The sequence below is a fragment of the Micropterus dolomieu genome, linkage group LG19 (genome assembly GCF_021292245.1).
Source record: "Micropterus dolomieu isolate WLL.071019.BEF.003 ecotype Adirondacks linkage group LG19, ASM2129224v1, whole genome shotgun sequence".
In the NCBI taxonomy this organism is placed as follows: domain Eukaryota; kingdom Metazoa; phylum Chordata; class Actinopteri; order Centrarchiformes; family Centrarchidae; genus Micropterus; species Micropterus dolomieu.
The window spans coordinates 35,275,460-35,293,532 of record NC_060168.1 but is presented as its reverse complement, the minus strand read 5'-3'; the positions used below and the strand labels follow the sequence as shown (position 1 = coordinate 35,293,532).

Here is an 18,073-nt window from a genome sequence, read left to right as displayed (position 1 = left end):
TGAAATAAATAAAATAAAAACACACCTTCCTGTCTGTGCTGGATGCTGGACGGCAGCTTACCTTATTAAAATAATCCAGATACGTTCGTTTGGACTGAATTATGGCCGTTAATGACATCTATAGATACAGACTTTATTATTCCCATCATGATGGGCAATTTATTTGAGAAGCAAATAGTGACTTGCATCCTGTGTGCAGACTTGCACGTACACCGGCAGGAAATACTGTGCTAGTACTAATATTGAACTACAAGAAGCCAGACACTTTATCTGGAGTTATGTAAAGCTTATGATGGGACTAGAGAAGTGGTGACAACAGCTGCGCAGCAGGGGTCCAATTTGAGTTTTTTGTCATAGGGCCCAAGATTCCTGGCGGCCCCCCTGCTGACATTAACCTGCAGCGTCTCCATCAGCGAGTGATGCAGACAGACAAGACGTTCAACTAACGTCAAAGTTAGGAAATGGTACGGTCCATTTTAGGGGTGTCTGAAATCGTATTTCAAGATTTTTAATTATAAGGCATAAATACGGGAAATATGTTGTAATATTTACTATTACAGGTGAGAAAGACCCCCCTGAACTGTTGGTTTTGCCTCTTTTGGGGGGGTCCAAGCCTTAACTAGGGGGGTCAGACCCCCCCAATCGAACCATGGTCATGTGAATTTCTATCACGGCCTAAAGACCTGCGAAGATTAGGCAAATTAACCAGCTGATGTATGTTCTTGCACTACAGAGCGACATCATTATTTAGTAAAGTCACTCACTGTCCGGGAACAAAAGGTTTATACACATCAGATTTGACTGAAGTAAAACGAAAGAGACTTTAATGTTTTAATGAGCCGGTCCGTTAGTTCTGGAGAGGAGACGTCCTCTGTTGTAATTCTGGTCCTTGTACAAACCTCCTGACGGATGGAAGCTTAAAACAGTAACTCCAGACTCAGTATTTAGCGTAACTAAAAAACGGTCTAGCTGCACGCCGGCGGCTGTTTCTGTAAATATAAGACTACGATCTCGGTCCGATATCGGCGAGACTTGTGAGTTTTGATCGTGATTTATTGGTTTGCAAATGTCATCGAGTCAACGGTGGGAAAGAGACGAGCAGCAGCCGCAAAGCCGATTCAAAAAGCCCGAAACGCACAACTTAAAGCGAGTAGCTTCTACTCAACCAATCAGAAATGTTCTGCTTCAGTGGAAGCCACACCCCCGCCCAACCAGGGACTTTTGGGGGGTAAAATAAAGTCCCTGAAACTTAGTTTAGACCCTGGTTCTAGTTCCTGCAGGGGGGAGTTTACCAGAGGAGATCGGGCTCAGAGTCTGGTCCTGGTTTCATCTCTACAAATAAGCTTGCATAATTTATTTTTGCTTTAATTGTACATAGAAGTGTTTTATGCACAACACTGTGTGTGTCTGCGTTTTACACTGGTCGCTGTAAAACAATAAAGTTAGTATTTCTGAGAAGTTCCCCTGATAACAGCCGCCCACATCACGTGTCCAGCTTAGAGACGATGATACGAAACCCCAGGGTTCAAAGTTTTCTCCCCTCAGGACTTTCTAAACTGAAAGTGTGTGACGAGAGGAAACCACCAGCGTGTGTGAAAAAGGCTCCGTCACAGAGTCTCCGTGACAGAGAGAGACCTTGATCCGTCTCAGCGTGGGTGAAACGTGCGAAGCGGCCGTCGCTGGTGCTCGCACTGTGTTATTGTGATATCTTCTTTCAGGCTTCTCCTTCTAAACCTCTGATGTTAGCTCTGAGGCCCCGGGCAGGGCCGGGCCGGCCGCCAAGACAAACAGGCCCGTGGCGTCAGCAGAGCGGCGGAGTCCCCCGTTACAACAGGATGTGACATCAGGATGTGACATCACGGGCAGAGGCCTGAGGGCGTTTGAACAGAGCCGTCTGCAGAGCTTCAGTTTACAGCCCTGCAGGTTTCACAGCTGGCAGAACTCACTGTGCTCTTTTAAAAGTATTTAACAACCTGGCAGCACAAAGTAACCTCCAGAGAGGGAGCCAATAACACGCTGTGCTCTGCTGCTCAGGTAAAATACTGTACATGTTGTACCTCGTTGGCTGCAGGCCAGAGCCAGGAGGACTCCAATGAACAGGACTCTGACAGGACCTAGAAGTGAACTCTGCTCCATTTCTGTTTCTACAACATGGGTCAGAAGAGGTCGCCTGTCTCTAACACTTTAAACAGTCTCGCTTCACTTTCTGCAGAACCTTGTTCAACAGTGCTTGTTTTAAAATGTGCTTCATAAATAAATTGAACCTTTTCTGACTTAAATGGAAAACATCTTCTTCTTAACTATTATAGTTTAAAGTCTTGTTATCTGAGGGTTTGTTTCTAGATCTTAGGCCCCATCGACGCTTTTAGTTTAAAAACGAACACGATCTGCGTCCACAGCAGCGTTTTAGCTGCGTATCAGAGTTGATCTCCGTCTACATTAAAACAACTGAAAACGCACATCTAGAGGCCGTTCAGGTTCACCGTTCCGCAGTTACAGAAGATCTGGTGAAAGAATGAAGTACTACAGACAAAGAATCGCACCAGATTTTATTTTGCATGGACTGATAACGAGCTGGGACTGTTACTGAATGTAACACGGGAGTTAAAAACGGCGGTGGCGACAGAAAAAAGACTAAATACTAAATACTGCGACATGCACAGTACAAGTGTCGGCTGTGAGTGTTATTTGCACGGTACAGCAGCATCGTGTGCATGAATTATGAGACGCAGTCAGTCCTCTGTTTTTGTCCGTCCGCACTAAAACGCTACCCGGAGTTTTAAAACGAAAAACGGGGTCGGCAGCTTCTCTGTTTTAGTCCTGACCGGAGGAGCAAACGCAGCAAAAGGTCTCTGTTTTAAAACCAAAGAGCTTCTAGAATTTCTAGATCTTTAGTCAGGTTTAAACCCAGCTGACTGCAGGATCAATGTGCAGCCAGTCTGTTGGCTCACAAGATACAAGATGTAAATGAGAGACTGTCAGAAGGTCGATGTTTTCTCTGTCCCGGACACGCAGAGCTTTAAACTTGAGGCTTTGACTTGAGTCAGACTTTGACTGTTTGGTTTTTAATGTTTCTCTTGAAAATGACATCTTACTGTTAATTAGACTAACTGACAATAAGACAATATCTAAAAAGGTTTCAGAAAATCTTGACCTGGAGTAAAAAGACAAATACATGTATAAGAACAGTCCACAATAATCAGACAGCACTGGGAGGCCGTGCACAGATTATAATTTACTGTAACTCTGCATTGAAACTCTGCACCACCATCAGATGCATTCAGAGACCTGCTGTCGGCTCAAATCCCTTTTTTTAATGAAGTCTTGAAACATGAAAACAGACTGTTCGTGAGGCCGAACACAGAATATTGTTCATACTGTTCTCCTCTCTGATTTTTTAATGATCCCAGCTCTGAAATCCTGCAGACTGGATGTTCTGTACATTCCTTCTGTTCCTCTTTGATCGTGCATTCAGTGAACACACCACACCTTCCACACCCTCCTCACACACACACTGCAGGTTAGTTTCATCTTTCTTTTATTCTCTGGCAGCGGGAGGAACATGCTGAGCCCCGAGGACCTGCAGAAACCACTTTGACACATAAACATCATCGCTGTCTTTCTTTCACCTCATTCCCCGAGTTCACCTTTATCTCATTCATCAGGACGTCTCAGCTCCGCCTCCTGCGCAGCGTTAAAGAACTCCAGCAGTCCAACATGCAGCTGCTGTGATTCTTACCTTCATAACTCTTCAGGGTCGTCACCTGCTCTCCTCTCAAAGCTCCTAAGCCAACACGACCCCCCGACCTGAACGCCAGTTTTAATCACGTAAAACATAAAACTACGGTGGCCCAGAAGTGCAAACCACTACACCAAATCGCTGTCATGTTCTCCTGTTACTTCAGGGCCACCGTATAAAACTCTGTTTCGTCTTCTTGTCCTCTAGACCAGGTTCTGATCCAACCCATTGTCCTCCCAACTCGTCACATATGGACGCCTGGTCGAGACCCTTTGGCGCCGTGGTTTGGTTAGGTTTAGGAGAAGATCGTGGTTTGGGTTAAAATGAGTTTGTTAGTTAACTTTAAACAATCATTGACCACCGGTCTCCTGGGCGAAAGTCCGATTTCTGACCCACCCATTGGCCTCTCACTCTGACTTTTATTTATTTACACTAAACCCATGTTTAGTGTTGAACTAGGACACTAAAGGCTGCCATGCTTTTATTTATTTACTTGTTTATTTAACGGGACAAATGCTTCCTAAAGTATTCAAAGTAGATGCCATGCGTCCAGGTTTGCAGCCCCAGACGGGACAAAGCGTAGAACATCCCTGGGAATGAGAACAGGCTGACGGGTCTAACGTGAGCTAACGTTTAATGAACAGGAAGAACTAAAATACAAGAGAGAAAAGTCTCTATCGGCCTTTCTCTGAGTTTCAGAGTGCAGATTTCTCCTCAGGTGGTGTGACGTGTTGCTCCTCTGGATTTAGACTTCAGGAACTACATTTGCGAATGGCTCCTGTGTGCTTGCGTGCCAAAGCACAGGTGTGCTCTATTTGATGTTCATTAGATATTTGCTTTGGACCTCAGTGTGCAGAGACACAATAAAGCAAATTTTTTTAAAGGCAAACGTGAGTCAGTAAAAGTGACTCACATTTAATCTTGTCAGCTCCGTACTGCAGTTTCTGTTCACGTGCAGCTCCTCTCTGCATTTTCAGCAATCTTTTAACGTTTAAATGTTTTCCAACATGGCCTAAGGCATGTGGACTCATGAACATCCTAAAGGGATTTGTTAACATACAGGCAACCAGAGTAGAGCCGTCTAACCGTGACCTGGTGCCGGATCTTTCTGTTGGAAAAGGTTGCAGTGCTGTAATCTAATCTATGTAATGAATGTCCTACAGATTACAGGCGTTACAGAGCTGCAGGAAACAGTCCAGGACGTCAGAGTGTAGGAAGCTCTGAGATCACAGTTTGCTCAGTTGCATGATATTTAAATCCAGGGACATCTGAGAGAATCATCTGATGAACTAATCTTACATATTTTGCATTCATTAGCTTAGAAAGACAAAAGTAAAGCTCTGAGAACCGACTCCAAGCGTTAGATGGCGTGTTAAACTGTTAAAAATAAAAATATATGTGTGGTGTTTGTGTGTCACCAGGATGTTTTCACTGTTCCTGACACTTCAGACCAAACGAATGGGATGTTTCCTCCTCAGATATTCTCAGTTGATGGATTTTAAAGACCTTTTAAGTATTAGTTTCTCTGCATCTCCAGAACTTTTTAATCTTATTTCTGATTAGATGTTGTGAATCAGCTGTGAGATGGTGAGTCTCACACACACACACACACACACACACACACTCCCCTGGATGAAACACTCACAAATCATTTCTCTTTCAATAGTTTATTGATCAGATCGATTATATAAACAGGTGGATCACATATAATAACTTTCCAGCTGTGACGTCAGCGTGTAACCCCACTGCGTCACTAACAACAGGAAATAATACAGCGTGACGTCACACATCATGTGACCCCCCCCCCACTCAGTTCATGTGTGAGCAGACAGGTGAGCAGCTGCAACACCTGCAGGCTCAGGTAGTCCGGAGCGTCACGTGCGGCTCCTCAGTTCATCCAGCTGTTCGGTTCAGTCACGTGACATCCAGCTGCTGCCTCTCAGTCACGTGACATTTCATTAAGAAAACGTCCCCTCTGTGCAGCTCCAGGACCTGAGTCCTCCTCTCCTCTAACTGGAGGCAGGGTTCGGCCTTAAGAACCCGTCGGTACCCCCGGCCAAAATCACCCGGTCAGGTAGCAGGAAGGGTCCCCGGTTCGGTTCGGCCCGGTCCGTCTCTCCTCTCAAACGCCCTTATTCCTCTTTAGCAGGAGGATGGCAGTTTGGACTGTTTCCACTCTTCTCACCGCTCTGCAGCGGTCTGGCTCGGTTCGGCTCGGCTCAGCGGTCCTGCAGCTCCAGGCAGGGCACCCACTGGTTCCTGCAGCGGCTCTCCTCGCAGAAGCTGCTGATGTTCTGCAGGGCCTGGCACTGCAGCGGCTGCACCGGAGGGTTCTGCAAAGCACAGCGGAGAGAACGTCTTAGACTTCCGGTAGCACAGCGTTTATTTCCGACCTGATTATCTGTGGAACTATTAATAACGACAGCAGCAGGAGGAATGCGGACTTACCGTGACCAGGATGCAGTGCAGGTCCCGGGGCTCGTTCCCGTTGCTGTCCTTGGTGTCCTCCTCCAGCAGCTGAGCCAGCCGCCTCATGCCGGACACCCGCAGGATGTTGATGTCGTTGTCGCAGCAGAAAGCCTGCAGCAGCGTGAAGTGGATCTGCAGCGCGATGTCGTCTTCATCCTCCTCATCGGTGGCGAGGACGCACAGGACCACACTGTCCGGGTCTCTGCAGGATCAGAAGGGGGAGAGAGACCAGGGTTAATGTCAGCACATCATACTCTCATCTGAAAACGTGTCATTTAAACTCATTAAAGCTGCAGGTTCGTCTGTGGAACTCTAAAACTTACACATTCATTAGTTTGGCGGACTCGTAGACTCCCACCGTGAGACCGTCCTGCTTCTGAGCCGCGACCAGCAACTCCTCCAGAGCCTGACTCACCGTCTCCATCCTGCAGGGACACAGAGGCGGTTAGAAACGTGACCGAAACCCGCAGAGCGAGCGAACAAACGAGCTGCATGAAACCTGTTTAATAACCTCATCTGATCCTGAACACACGAGAATACAGGTCCGGGATTATAATCTGCTCTAAAGTCTCAGCTGACACTCGTGCAGCCGCGTGCCAGTGCGTAATTACGCATCAGTAACTTACTTTTTGTCGGTGCTGTTGGATCCAACAACTTCCTCCAGAGTCATGGTGAACTCAGTAAAATAATCCACAAGATCCAGGATAGAAAGAAAAATCCACAGCGGAGATGCTGCTGCTCCAAATAAAGTCCCAACAAGCGGTAATCCAGACCGGGACAAAGATCCTTCTAGAGTCCGTTAAGAGCTAAATTCAGAGATAGGTCCGTGAGTTGTGAGGAAGCAGAGATCTGTGCCGCTGAGAGCCGAAACTCTCCACACTTTATACCACCGGAGCCGCCCGCTCGCTGTCTGATTGGTCCGCCCATGTCAATAGATCCCCCATACTCTGCGCCCATTGGCTGAGCGCGCAACAGACGCTGGTGAACCCACGTGGGTGGTTTCGGAGAATCCCCCGCTCTCTCCCTCCTCCTCTTTCTCCTCACACTCTCCCAGTTTGTTTTTTTCTTTCTGGGTGAAGCTATTTCCAGATCTCCCCTCCCTGCGCCTTTTCCCTGATCCCACGATCTGTTCCTGCTGCCCGGGGGAAGCTGCGGAATGCACCTGAATCAGAGCCGGACCAAAGACGGCTTCCACCCGACAGCGCACCCAGAGACAGCCGCGCAGCAGCGGCGATACATAAATGTATACATTTTTTTAAAGGAGTAGAGACACATAAGAGAAGCTGGAGCAGGTGATTGACCCTGTGAGCAGAGCAGTTTATGCATTGTGTAACGGCGGCCTGGCTGCAGGTTGTGCAACAGTTAAAAACAGAAGATGTGGAAAATGCGTTTTGATCATCATGAGGCGGAGATCACGAGAAATGCAGACGCCGGTTTTGTTTCTCTTTTATTTCACAGACTGAGCTGCTCAGCTTCAGCTCTCTCTGCTGCCTTAGTAATTTAGCTGTGCAGAGCTGGTTACTGGCTGGAAGCCTTGCGCAGCCGCAGAACAGAACTGTGTTATCAAAGCAAACATAATAATAAAAATGCAAAGTTCGGATTTGATAAATAGTTGCACATGCGTGTTTCATGTGTTCACGCCACAAATTACTGTCACACACGAGTCCGGCCTGCCCCCCCCTCCATGATCAGGTCCTGCAGGACTGGTCCGCGCTGCCTGCAGAGTAAAACCTGGTGTCAGACGCCCCCCAGTGGCCCCGCGGTCGCACTGCAGCAGTGAAACCAGGACATGTTGGAGCACGCCGCGACTCCGAAACCGGCTCTGGCTTTGGGTTCAAATGATTAAGGAGTTTCTGCCACGGGAGCTTTTTGGACTCTAGATCCTGGAGGGGTCCAGATATTAAACTGGCAATGATCCAGTTTTAATGTGTAAAATGAAATAAAAAGAAATCAGATTCGACGATGTGAACTGGACTGAAATTATATTTTTTGGGGGGGTTGAAAGAGCTTATAAATAAGTTCCAGGAGCTGCTCCAAACGTGCCTGAGGCTCTCTGACAGCTGACAATATATATATATATATATATATATATATATATAAGATGTGTCTGTCATGCAAATAAAAGATGTATTAATTAAAAAAAGAAAGTGATGATGAGAGATGCATCTTCCTCTGGTCCTGTTGGGCCCCCTGCTGGTCTGATCCGGATCATGCAGGAGGATTTTAATACACTATTTTTTCCAGTGATGTTTACTTTCACACATTTAGTGTAAATAGTTTCAGCTTGTTTACGTGTTCAATCTTATTTTTTTCTTTGCATTTTCTTTTTTCTATGACTCTGAACATTTCAGGGAGACAGAACTGGGATTACTTTTCCGTTTAACCAACCTGTGTAACCTCTGCAGGGCAGGAAACCCAAGTTTAAGGTCAGTTTAAGTTTAAGGTATTAAACAAGATTAAAGTTTTAGGGAATTATAGAGTTTTTTGAGATTTAAAATGAAAGGTTAAGAGCGTTTAAAGGAATAAATTAAAGTCAACAAGTCCTTTAATGGATTAAAATAACATTTAAGGGATTTTAAGGTTTAAGATTCTAATATTCAAGATGGTTTTTAAGAATTAAGTGAAAGTTAAAGAGAGTTTAAATTAATACACTTCTTCATTTCCAGTTGGATTAATGAAATTATTTTAACGTAGTTATGTGCTGGTGTTTGATTTGAATCAGTTAATTGATCTTTTCACATTAAAAACACGTCATTAACCTGGAAACATCTAAAGAATCCACGAACAGAATAACTCTGAGAAAAACATGAAGTCTGACTTCACATAGAAAAGAAGCACATTTCCAGGATCAGCTCAGGTCCTTTTTACAGTAACTGATTATTGATTAGATATCAGGGTCAATCTGATGAGGCGTCAGCAGCCAATCACAGCTTTCATTAAAGAAAAGTGGTGATGGTTACAAATTGATCACATGACCTCTGATGAAATCAATCAGTGATCCCAATTGATACCCGGGTCTTAATCCATTTGTGATGTGAAACACTGATCACATGACGTCACTAAGTGTCGATGGCTTCATTGATGACTGATCGATTTATTAACATTAACAGTAGATAAAAGATCTAAAACTTATTTACTCTTTAAAGGCTTTTTTGAGTTGAGTATTTAAGCAGTTTTAATAAAAATTTGTGTGAAACCGCTTCACAGTCACAACAGTTTTTATTGTGTAAAATTAAATTCTAGGGGACTTTAAAGGTAAAAAATTAAGTTTTAAGGGGCTTTAAAGTTGTGGTGATGGTGCAGTGGATAAGATGCCTGCCTTTGATGTGAGAGACCCGGGTTCAATCCTCCATTGTGTCCCTGAGCGAGACACTTAACCCCTCGTTACAACAGAGGCATTCGACCTCTGACACACATCAATTGTAAGTTGCTTTGGATAAAAGTGTCAGATAAATGTAAAGGCATAAAATGTAACTTCAACGGGGCTTCTAAGTCACCAGAGACCCACGATACGATATTATCACAATACTTGATATGATATTATTGAGATTTTAAAAATATTACGATATATTGCAATTTATTACCTTTTTTCCAACTTCAGTTTGTGTGGAAAACTCTTTTTCTATTGGACTGAAAAAGCAATTTATTTTATTATTATAGAACCAAAAAGTAAAATTCTTATGTACAATTTCATAGTAGTGATTTACACTGGGGACGCAGGGGACGCAGGGGACGCAGGGGACGCTGGGGACGCAGGGGACGCAGGGGACGCTGGGGACGCAGGGGACGCTGGGGACGCGACTTTTTGAAAGCATTTGCTAAAAGTTTTGTGAAAATTAGCTCGCAACAATAAATGTAAAATAAAACAAAAACTCTGCTCTGTTACCTGCTCTGCAATGTGACTATAGAAGAAACAGATCTGCCTTGTCCCAAAAAAGTAACTTAGTTTAAAAAGACAAGCTGCTGATTTCTGCGTTATTTTCAATAATATTTTTATATTCTGAATTGTCACCGGCCACCTGAACTTTGTTTCCCTTCATATAAATAGACTCTAGATTGCAGAAATAAAGAGTTTAATGCTCAAAATTTTCGAAGGGCCCCCAGACCCCCCATCGAATATCCTTTTTCATCAATGAATATTTCTTCTAAATAGCTTTGGAGCATCTTGTTGTCTCGTTACTGCAGTGTTGTGCTTTATCACGTCTTGTGGACCCCTTAAATGTCCACTTTTCAACACAAAGTGACGCCATTGTACAATTTATATAATCAAAAGACTGACACCAAACGTCTGTGTATCGATACAATATCGCCATGTAAAATATCACAGTACTATGACCCCCCCCCCCAAACTGCTAAGGTGTCAAAGGGGCATTCAGGTGTAAACTGGTTCACATAAAGGCCTCAGCTCATGTGCTCACTGAAGGTGACACTACTGATCCCTTGGCTCGCTGCTGTCCTTGGGTTAATTGATGACTGATCGTCAGTCGTTGATTTGATGACAACAGAAAGTTTCACAGATGATCACAAATGATAGTTTCTTTATTTATTGATGTTTTTAAGAGTCCTGCATGTTTGTTAGAAATAAAGTTATTCACTTAACTCTTTGCTTAAATTACTTTTAAGGGAAACATTTTGATTTTAACCAATGATTCAGTTCACTTTCCATGTGAGACTTTCTGATAGCATCATTAGTCAGCGTCACTTGGCCCGTTGACGACTGACTGGAGGATCACTGAAGTTAACAAACAAAAGTTTCAGGAACCTCAGATTCATGAACAGACGAGAATCAGAAAGTCTGCAGATTTAAACTGAGGAAAGGCAAAAAATCCTCCTGCTCTTAAATGAACTCAGGATTTATGAAACCTTTTTTTAGTTTATCTCTTACAGTGATCTTTAAATGTTCATGTAATGTGGGTGTTTTAAGAAATAATTCAGGTTATAAAATTACAGTTTAAGTTTGAAAATTAATGTTTCAGTGGCTTTTAAGGTTTACAGTTCAAATCAAGTAAAATTACTGAGGTCATGCAGCTTGTTTTAGGGGTCCTTCAGGTGAAAAGTTACGATTTAACAGGCTTTAAAGGTATAGACTTAGTTTAAGGGGTTTTAAAGGTATGTGTTAGTAAAATTAAAGTGTGAGGAGCTTCTCAGTCTGAAAATGAAGTATAAGGAGCAACAATTAAAGTTTAAGAGACTTTGAAGATGTAAAAGGGAAGTTTGAGAGACCCTGGCGTGTGAGTTCCTGCTGCGGATTTAATGCAGAGCAAAGTGAATTTCGGAATCCACAAACGCACTAATTAAAGCTTTAATTTAACAATACACACTTGTGATTATTTAGTGTGAGTTTGTGTGTCTGCAGTGTGAACCCTCCTGCTGGTCGACACTCGTCCTCAGTCTGCAGTTGTTCCTCGCAGCTTCATTTCCATCTCACACGTCCTAAAATCACTAATTTATCCTGCAGAGTCTGGTGGCTCGATGAGAGGACCGCTGTTTCTCTGAATACACAGTTTTTCCCCTGCCAGGTTCGTTCTCTTCCTTCATTAGCAGTCGACACACCGAGTTTTGAAGCTTCTTCCTGATTTGTTTAGTGTGAAACAACAAACAGGGAGAGATTTATTGAATGTTTTTTCAACAGACTTCAACTAAAAAAGAAAGATTCAAATCTAAACTTTGAACAGACTTGAGCATCTCTGGCTCTGACTTGCAGCTTGTTTGTCACAACGATTAATTCTGTGTGAGGAAACGATTTTGTTGCAGGAAAATTTATTAAAAGAAACACGATGTTAAATGATTAACCAAAAAACTACTATAAATACAGATCATTTCACATCAGTAACTAAAACTAAACACATGTTTTAATATCAGTTCATCTCTGTGAGACTTGAGACTTCAGTTTTGTTGCAGTGATTTTATCAGATGCTTTAATCCTTTATTTTTTTTACCTCAAAACACACAAACATGTTGCGACAGTCGTGCTTTGGTCAGTTTAACATCATAACACATCATGTAATTCTCGAATTTTTCGTTAGAGTGACTTTAACTTTCTCACTGCAAAAACTGTGTTAGCTCTCTGATCCTATAAACACTCTGTACGTCGAAAGACAATAAATACTGACTTGTTTCTATTTTTCTGGTCACTTAATGTACATTTATTTAAACACTTACTTCTAATCAACATTTCTTTCTCAACAAAAACAATTTGCAGCTTCGTGTAGATCAGTTTTCAGTTGTACATCAGAAAAAGGTTCATTAAACAGTGGTGGACAGTAAGTACATTTACTCTTTAAGTATTGAACTTAAGTACAAATTAGAGGTACTTGTACTTTACATGACTATTATCTTTTCACACCATCTCAGAGGGAAATATTGTACTTTTTACTTCACTACATTTATCTGACAGCTTCAGTTTCTTTACAAAGTCAGATTTTTACACACAAAACACATGAAGAGTTTATGAAATATGATGTCTGGTTATAAATATAATACAATATAGATTAAACTCCAACAGTTTATACAAGTACAGCTGACAGGATAAGTCTGCTGACAGAAAACCATTTTGATCACTTCATGTAAAAACATTTGACGCTTCCAGCTTCATAAATGTGGAGATTTGCCACTTTTCCTTTAATAATTTGAATATTTTTAATGTTTTGTTAATATTTTTGAGGTTTGCACTGTTGGTCGGACAAAACAAAGCATTGTGAAGGAGTCACTTTGCACTCTGCTTAACTGTGGCGGCATTTCTCACTCCTGTCAGATTACCGGAGAAAATAATCAGCAGATTACTCTATAATGAAAATAATTATTAGCTGCAGTCTGATACAAAACAGTTCAACCTCAACCAGCAATAGTAGAATCCTGCTTTTACATTAATGCATGAAGAATAATTATCTGATGATATAATAGATAGTGCAGCAGTCACACATATTTGTTTTACTACCTGGAAGTCGTGGATATTTTGTTAACCACTTGTTTTTCCATCCTGTTCCTGTAAAGAGAGATTTTTAAGAGTCGACACCTTCAAAGTTAGAACTAGATTTCTTTCATTTCTCGCATCTCTTTCCTAAAGTGAAAGAGGTTCATTTCAAAACAATTAATAATATTTATCCATGTAAAAAAAAAAATAAGAATAAGATTTAAATTAGATTTTAATGTGCATTGTGTAGACTGATATTGTCAGGAACATCTTTTCTACAGCTTTAATGTTGTTAATTTCTTTAGTCAAATCTTGACTAGACTATTCCAGAGAGGCTAAAGATTCTGTAAAACACAGTTTCAGATTTGTGAAAATAAAAAAAGGGTAAATTTCTGTGCACATGTAAAAAAAGAATGTAAAGCCTGTTTTTGATTACCATAATGTTAGGTTTTGTTGTTTTATGAAAAACAAAGATATTGAATTCTTGTGTAATAAGATTTTCATCATAGCTAAATATTATTAATTTGTAACTGTATATTTTTTAAAGCTGCCCCAAGTTTTATGGCATTTATTCATAATTAATTATTATTAAGATAACTGATAATTAATTAAAACTGGAAAAGAATAGTGCCTTAAAACTCTCTGACTTACTCACATTGTATTTAGAATAAATCCCCTTAATTTATTTTATATATATATATATATATATATATATTTAGTTATTCATATTTGATTAAAATTATTTATTTATGTTTATTTGTTACGTTGTTTACTGCTTGAATCTGATTTAATTTGAGGTTGATGTAACATTACTAAAGATGTGTGGTTGTTATTTAAAGATGTCAATAAAGTGGAAAACAAACAAACAAACAAACCCGCTCGTCTTTCCCGAGAGGCTTTTATTTTGAAACGCCTGGCCGGAAGCTGCCCCTCCGGACAGGTGAGTGTCCGCAGGTGTTGTTGTCGCGGGTAAATCTTTGTGTTTGGGAGATGATTGTTCCTCCGGCTGCTGACAGCTATGGCTGAACGGGCTGAACGGGCTGAACGGACAGAACTCACGGTTCTCTGCGGACCCGCGGACCCGGTACCGTTTTCATCTTTTTATAATTTATGTTCATTAAAAAAAAAAACAACAGACGCCTGAAACTGACGTTAATGACAACGGAAAAACTGCCGTTACCGTGTCTGGAGAACATCTTTCTACCGACTTTAATTAATAATATAAATTAGAAGCACCGGACTCACCGTGCGGTTCGGCTAAAGTAGCTGCTAACTTTAATGCTAATGCTAACCGGTTCTCTCTCCCGCAGGAGGCCGTTAACGTCGCTGTTGACGCCGAACTTCCTCTCATAGAAGGTTTGGAAATAATCCCGGAACTTTCACAGGTTTGGTTCAGATTTTATTGTTTTGCGCAAATATAACCAAAAAGAACAGTCGCGGTTCGGTGACAACCGAGCCGTCAGTAGGGAACCGTAGGGCGGGAAGGGTTAGCTTAACGACAAGCCCGCCAAACTCTATTCAAAAATCTGACAGTTTAACCGAATCCGCAGTTAAAGGGAAAGTTGAGGGAAACTGTGGTCCAAAAATCACTTTACTAGAGCTGTCAAATCTGGACTACATTATTCCAGAGAGGCTGAAGCTTCTTGAAAACACCGTTTCAGATTTGTGACAATAAAAGACATTTTGTATGCGTCCACATGTAAAGTTGTCCCCGCGCTGTCAGAAGTGGTCATTTAAATTGTTAACGTTTTAATGCCAAAACGTTTCACTAAACTCCTTTCAGAATTTTGATCATTTAAAATTTGCACCATTTGACCAAACACCATTTACAAATCAGTTTGTAATCAGTCTGAGTAAATTAAGTATGACTGCAGCAGCATGTTAAAAGAAATGTGTTTTTGGTAGAAGAGGTTGGACATTTTGAATGCATGTCAAGTTGAAGATTCTTTTTTTAGTAGTGTCTTGTTGTATTTTGACCTGTGAAGCACCTTGGTCAACCTTTAAGTGTGAAGAGTGAAGTCTGGAGGGTCTTGGTCTTGAGTTCAGGAGGATGTCATGGTGTTTGTGTGATTCTGGATCGTCAGCGTTTCTGTGTGTGTTTGCAGGATGTTGAGCCGCCAGAATGTGCAGCCTCAGAGGAGACGGACATCAGAGAGACGCCGGAGCAGGGAGACAAAAACGCACAGGTGGACGGACAGACGGTCTCTGCACCTGCAGATGAATCCTCCAGTACCAAATCAAAGGTAAAGACCGCACATGTTTATAGAATCTTATTTTCACCTTGTCTCTGAACAGATAGTTGGAAAAGCTCGAGCAGATAATAAATAACCAACAGCTAAAGATCAGTCTGCTGGGGAGGAATTACAACTTTTAAATTTGGGGAAAGTAATTTGGTTGGTTCTGATGCTCCACAGTGATTTTACATTTATTGCACAGCATGTTTTGGGCATCACCCCCTAAAACCTTGTTAATGTGACCTCAGAATGGTTATAGATACGACTGTTCAGCTTCTGACATTTATCTGTAGACATTAATATAAAAACAGGCAGCATGAGAAACCTCCTCCCCTCTGAGCTGCATTTTATTTGCACATTAAAATCCAAACAGAAACGTCTCCTCATCAGCTTAAAAGGACGAGTTTGCATCACTAACTTGCTTCACTAACCTCAGCTCCTCCGGTCACCTCCGTCCTCTCTTTTCCCAACAGCCACTTTTTCAGACTGAAAACTGAAAAATAATTGAATCAGTCTGAGCAGGACGGAGCTGCAGGCTGCACCAGTTTGTACCTGATGTTCTCAACACATTAAGGGTCGGCAGTGATAAAATCCAGCTTCCAGTGACTCTCTATAAATTGAGCTAATGTTCAGTTACGCAGCTGCTGTAGAAGCTGCTCAGCTGCGCAGTCTGAAGGGGAGCGGAGATGTTAGCTAGAGCCAATAGGCTTCACTTTTCCAGAAGGGGGGGAAACGACAGACTTTTCTTGGTGTTTAGAAGCTGACGCACCGTAACAGACACCGTACATTTACTGCCAGAACATTTTCCTCCGCTCACGTTCACCGTCACTTTCTGCCGCTCGGAACATCGAACACTCGCTGCTGTTATAACAGCACCTGTCACGTAGATGTTCTTTGAAGAATGGGAAGAGGAAGCGAGCCGAGCGACGAGTGTTACCGTGCTCGCGCAGTGTGTGAGTGAAAATCAGTAGCTCATTGATTTAATAATGATTGTATAAAATTTCAGCAGCGGTGCTCGGCCGCATGCATGGATGAAAACCTGGGCTACCAAGGACCAGCATTTCTTTCCTTTTGAGCGCTTTCCCTTTAAAAACAAGTTCAGGTAACAAAAAATAATTTGGTATCGGTAGTTAGACTCAATTATTATAAAAATGTAAATGATACCGGCGATGTTTTGGGAGGAGACGCCGTTTACAGGCTGTGTTCGAAACAGAAGGTAACAGACAGCCTCAGAAGTTATTTTGAAGTAAACCGTGTCTATAAACGTCTACGGTGACGGTTTCCATGACCTCAGTTAGCTTAGCATTTTTTTCAAGTGGGAGGAGCTCGTGGCGTCACGTCAGAGGCGTAAATGAAGGCGGTTTGGTGAAAGCTTGTGCTTATTTTGGGGCAAAGTCATCAAACTGTTTGAGATTTTCATGCAGGTTTGCAGAGAGACCTGATCTTAGTTAGTCCCAAGTACCTGAGGCCTTACCAAGATGGCTGCCGAGGGGCGGGACAGTGAAGAACAAACTCTCTGTCTGTCAGTGGGCCGTGGGCGCCCAGTGTCGGGCGGCGTGGTCGGAGGACGGGCGGGTGTACCCGGCGACGGTGGTGTCTCTGGACGGAGAACGCTGCAGAGTCCGTTTCAGCGGCTACGGCAACGAGGAGGACGTGGAACTGAGCGCGCTCAAAAGTCCAGACGCTGCTCTGCGAACACAGAGAGAAAACTCCCAGGTAGCACACGCCTGAAGTGGGTAGACGGTGTTGACACCAGTGATAACTGCATAACTTCACAGTTTGTATTTATTTGTATTGTAGTATTCTTTTTATATATTACTGTAATGGAACGACCTGCCGCTCGACCTACAGATGAAAATTTGCCTTCTGACTAAATCTGGTATATTTACACTGACATGTTCATTAATGCGCCCTGTCCCCTTTTAAATGAAAACATTTTGACATTTAAAGTCAGCACGCATCACGTACTCCGCCAACAACTTACAGCTCCTAGTTTTTCAAACAAGGTGAATATTCCAGGATGGTTTTCTGCTATCGTGTTCAATTTTATGGACTTTTTCAACCTTTTAAAAATCATCTAATAACTATTTTCACCACCTTATGACACCTTGTTGTATTTGCTGAAGGAGGTCATGGGATACGGCTGACGGCCTTTGTGGGGAAACGAAGCGAGTAAGAGGGCCTCTGGTTTATAATGTTTAGGGATGCACCGAAATGAAAATTATTGGCCGAAAACGAATATTCCATAAATAAAATGGTCAAAATGAGCTTTTTCCTCAGTGTTTCCCACAGGATGTGAGGAGACTATGGTGGGGGGTCCGGGGCCCGAGAGGGTCCGGTAAAGTAAATTACATGAGTCCATTTCCTTTTAATGGACACATGTAACATGTTTTATACTTTCTGTGAATATAAGTTAATCTTATTTCCATCCTGTACAGACGCCTTATTTTGAAAACCGGACGTTGTCACATGTGTTTCCTCGTCGCCCTAAATCCATCCAGTCCGACCCGGTTTGATAAATAATGTTGTAACATGAAGACTTCACAGCCTCTCTTCATACTAAAGAGACAACCTGACAGGATAAAGTCTCTAACCTGCCTGTCAGCTCGCTCTGGGCCGCTTCACTTACCGTAAAGGCTGGAATACGTGTGCACTCCAAATGTAGGCGGGGCTAGCTTAACCTCCTTCTCACAGAGGAGAGACAGAAACACTCAAAGC

The 18,073-nt window shown here is 42.4% G+C and overlaps 2 protein-coding genes across 9 annotated transcripts in view; one reads left to right on the top strand and one right to left on the bottom strand.

Moving 5' to 3' along the window:
* Positions 1 to 5,390: 5,390 nt before the first annotated feature.
* LOC123958310 (growth arrest and DNA damage-inducible protein GADD45 beta-like) lies at positions 5,391 to 7,071 on the bottom strand. The gene is made up of 4 exons (XM_046031605.1): positions 6,835 to 7,071; positions 6,532 to 6,633; positions 6,188 to 6,410; positions 5,391 to 6,072 (listed from the first exon to the last, which is right to left on the bottom strand). The coding sequence occupies exons 1-4, from the start codon at positions 6,876 to 6,878 to the stop codon at positions 5,959 to 5,961; spliced, it is 483 nt and encodes a 160-aa protein (XP_045887561.1). The 5' UTR covers positions 6,879 to 7,071; the 3' UTR covers positions 5,391 to 5,958.
* A 6,973-nt stretch (positions 7,072 to 14,044) lies between these two features.
* LOC123957678 (survival motor neuron protein-like) overlaps positions 14,045 to 18,073 on the top strand; it is a 16,249-nt gene continuing 12,220 nt past the window's right edge. For 6 of the 8 annotated variants that reach the window (XR_006821861.1, XR_006821860.1, XM_046030650.1 and 3 more), the window contains exons 1-4: positions 14,045 to 14,205; positions 14,432 to 14,506; positions 15,227 to 15,364; positions 16,883 to 17,071. Coding sequence is in view for 6 of the 8 variants with exons in the window: in XM_046030650.1 (XP_045886606.1) it covers positions 14,140 to 14,205; positions 14,432 to 14,506; positions 15,227 to 15,364; positions 16,883 to 17,071 (468 nt within the window). In the remaining 2 variants the exon portion in view is untranslated. The remainder of the gene's footprint in view (positions 14,206 to 14,431; positions 14,507 to 15,226; positions 15,365 to 16,882; positions 17,072 to 18,073) is intronic. The other 2 variants (XM_046030653.1, XM_046030652.1) reach the window with 2 other exon arrangements.

Excerpts from the sequence above, each read along its gene's own strand:
- LOC123958310 (XM_046031605.1), bottom strand. The coding sequence starts at position 6,878 with ATGACTCTGGAGGAAGTTGTTGGATCCAACAGCACCGACAAAAA. Across the intron at positions 6,411-6,531 it reads TCCGCCAAACTAATGAATGT|AGACCCGGACAGTGTGGTCC; the intron begins GTAAGTTTTAGA and ends CTGATCCTGCAG. Across the intron at positions 6,073-6,187 it reads TGCACTGCATCCTGGTCACG|AACCCTCCGGTGCAGCCGCT; the intron begins GTAAGTCCGCAT and ends TGTGCTTTGCAG.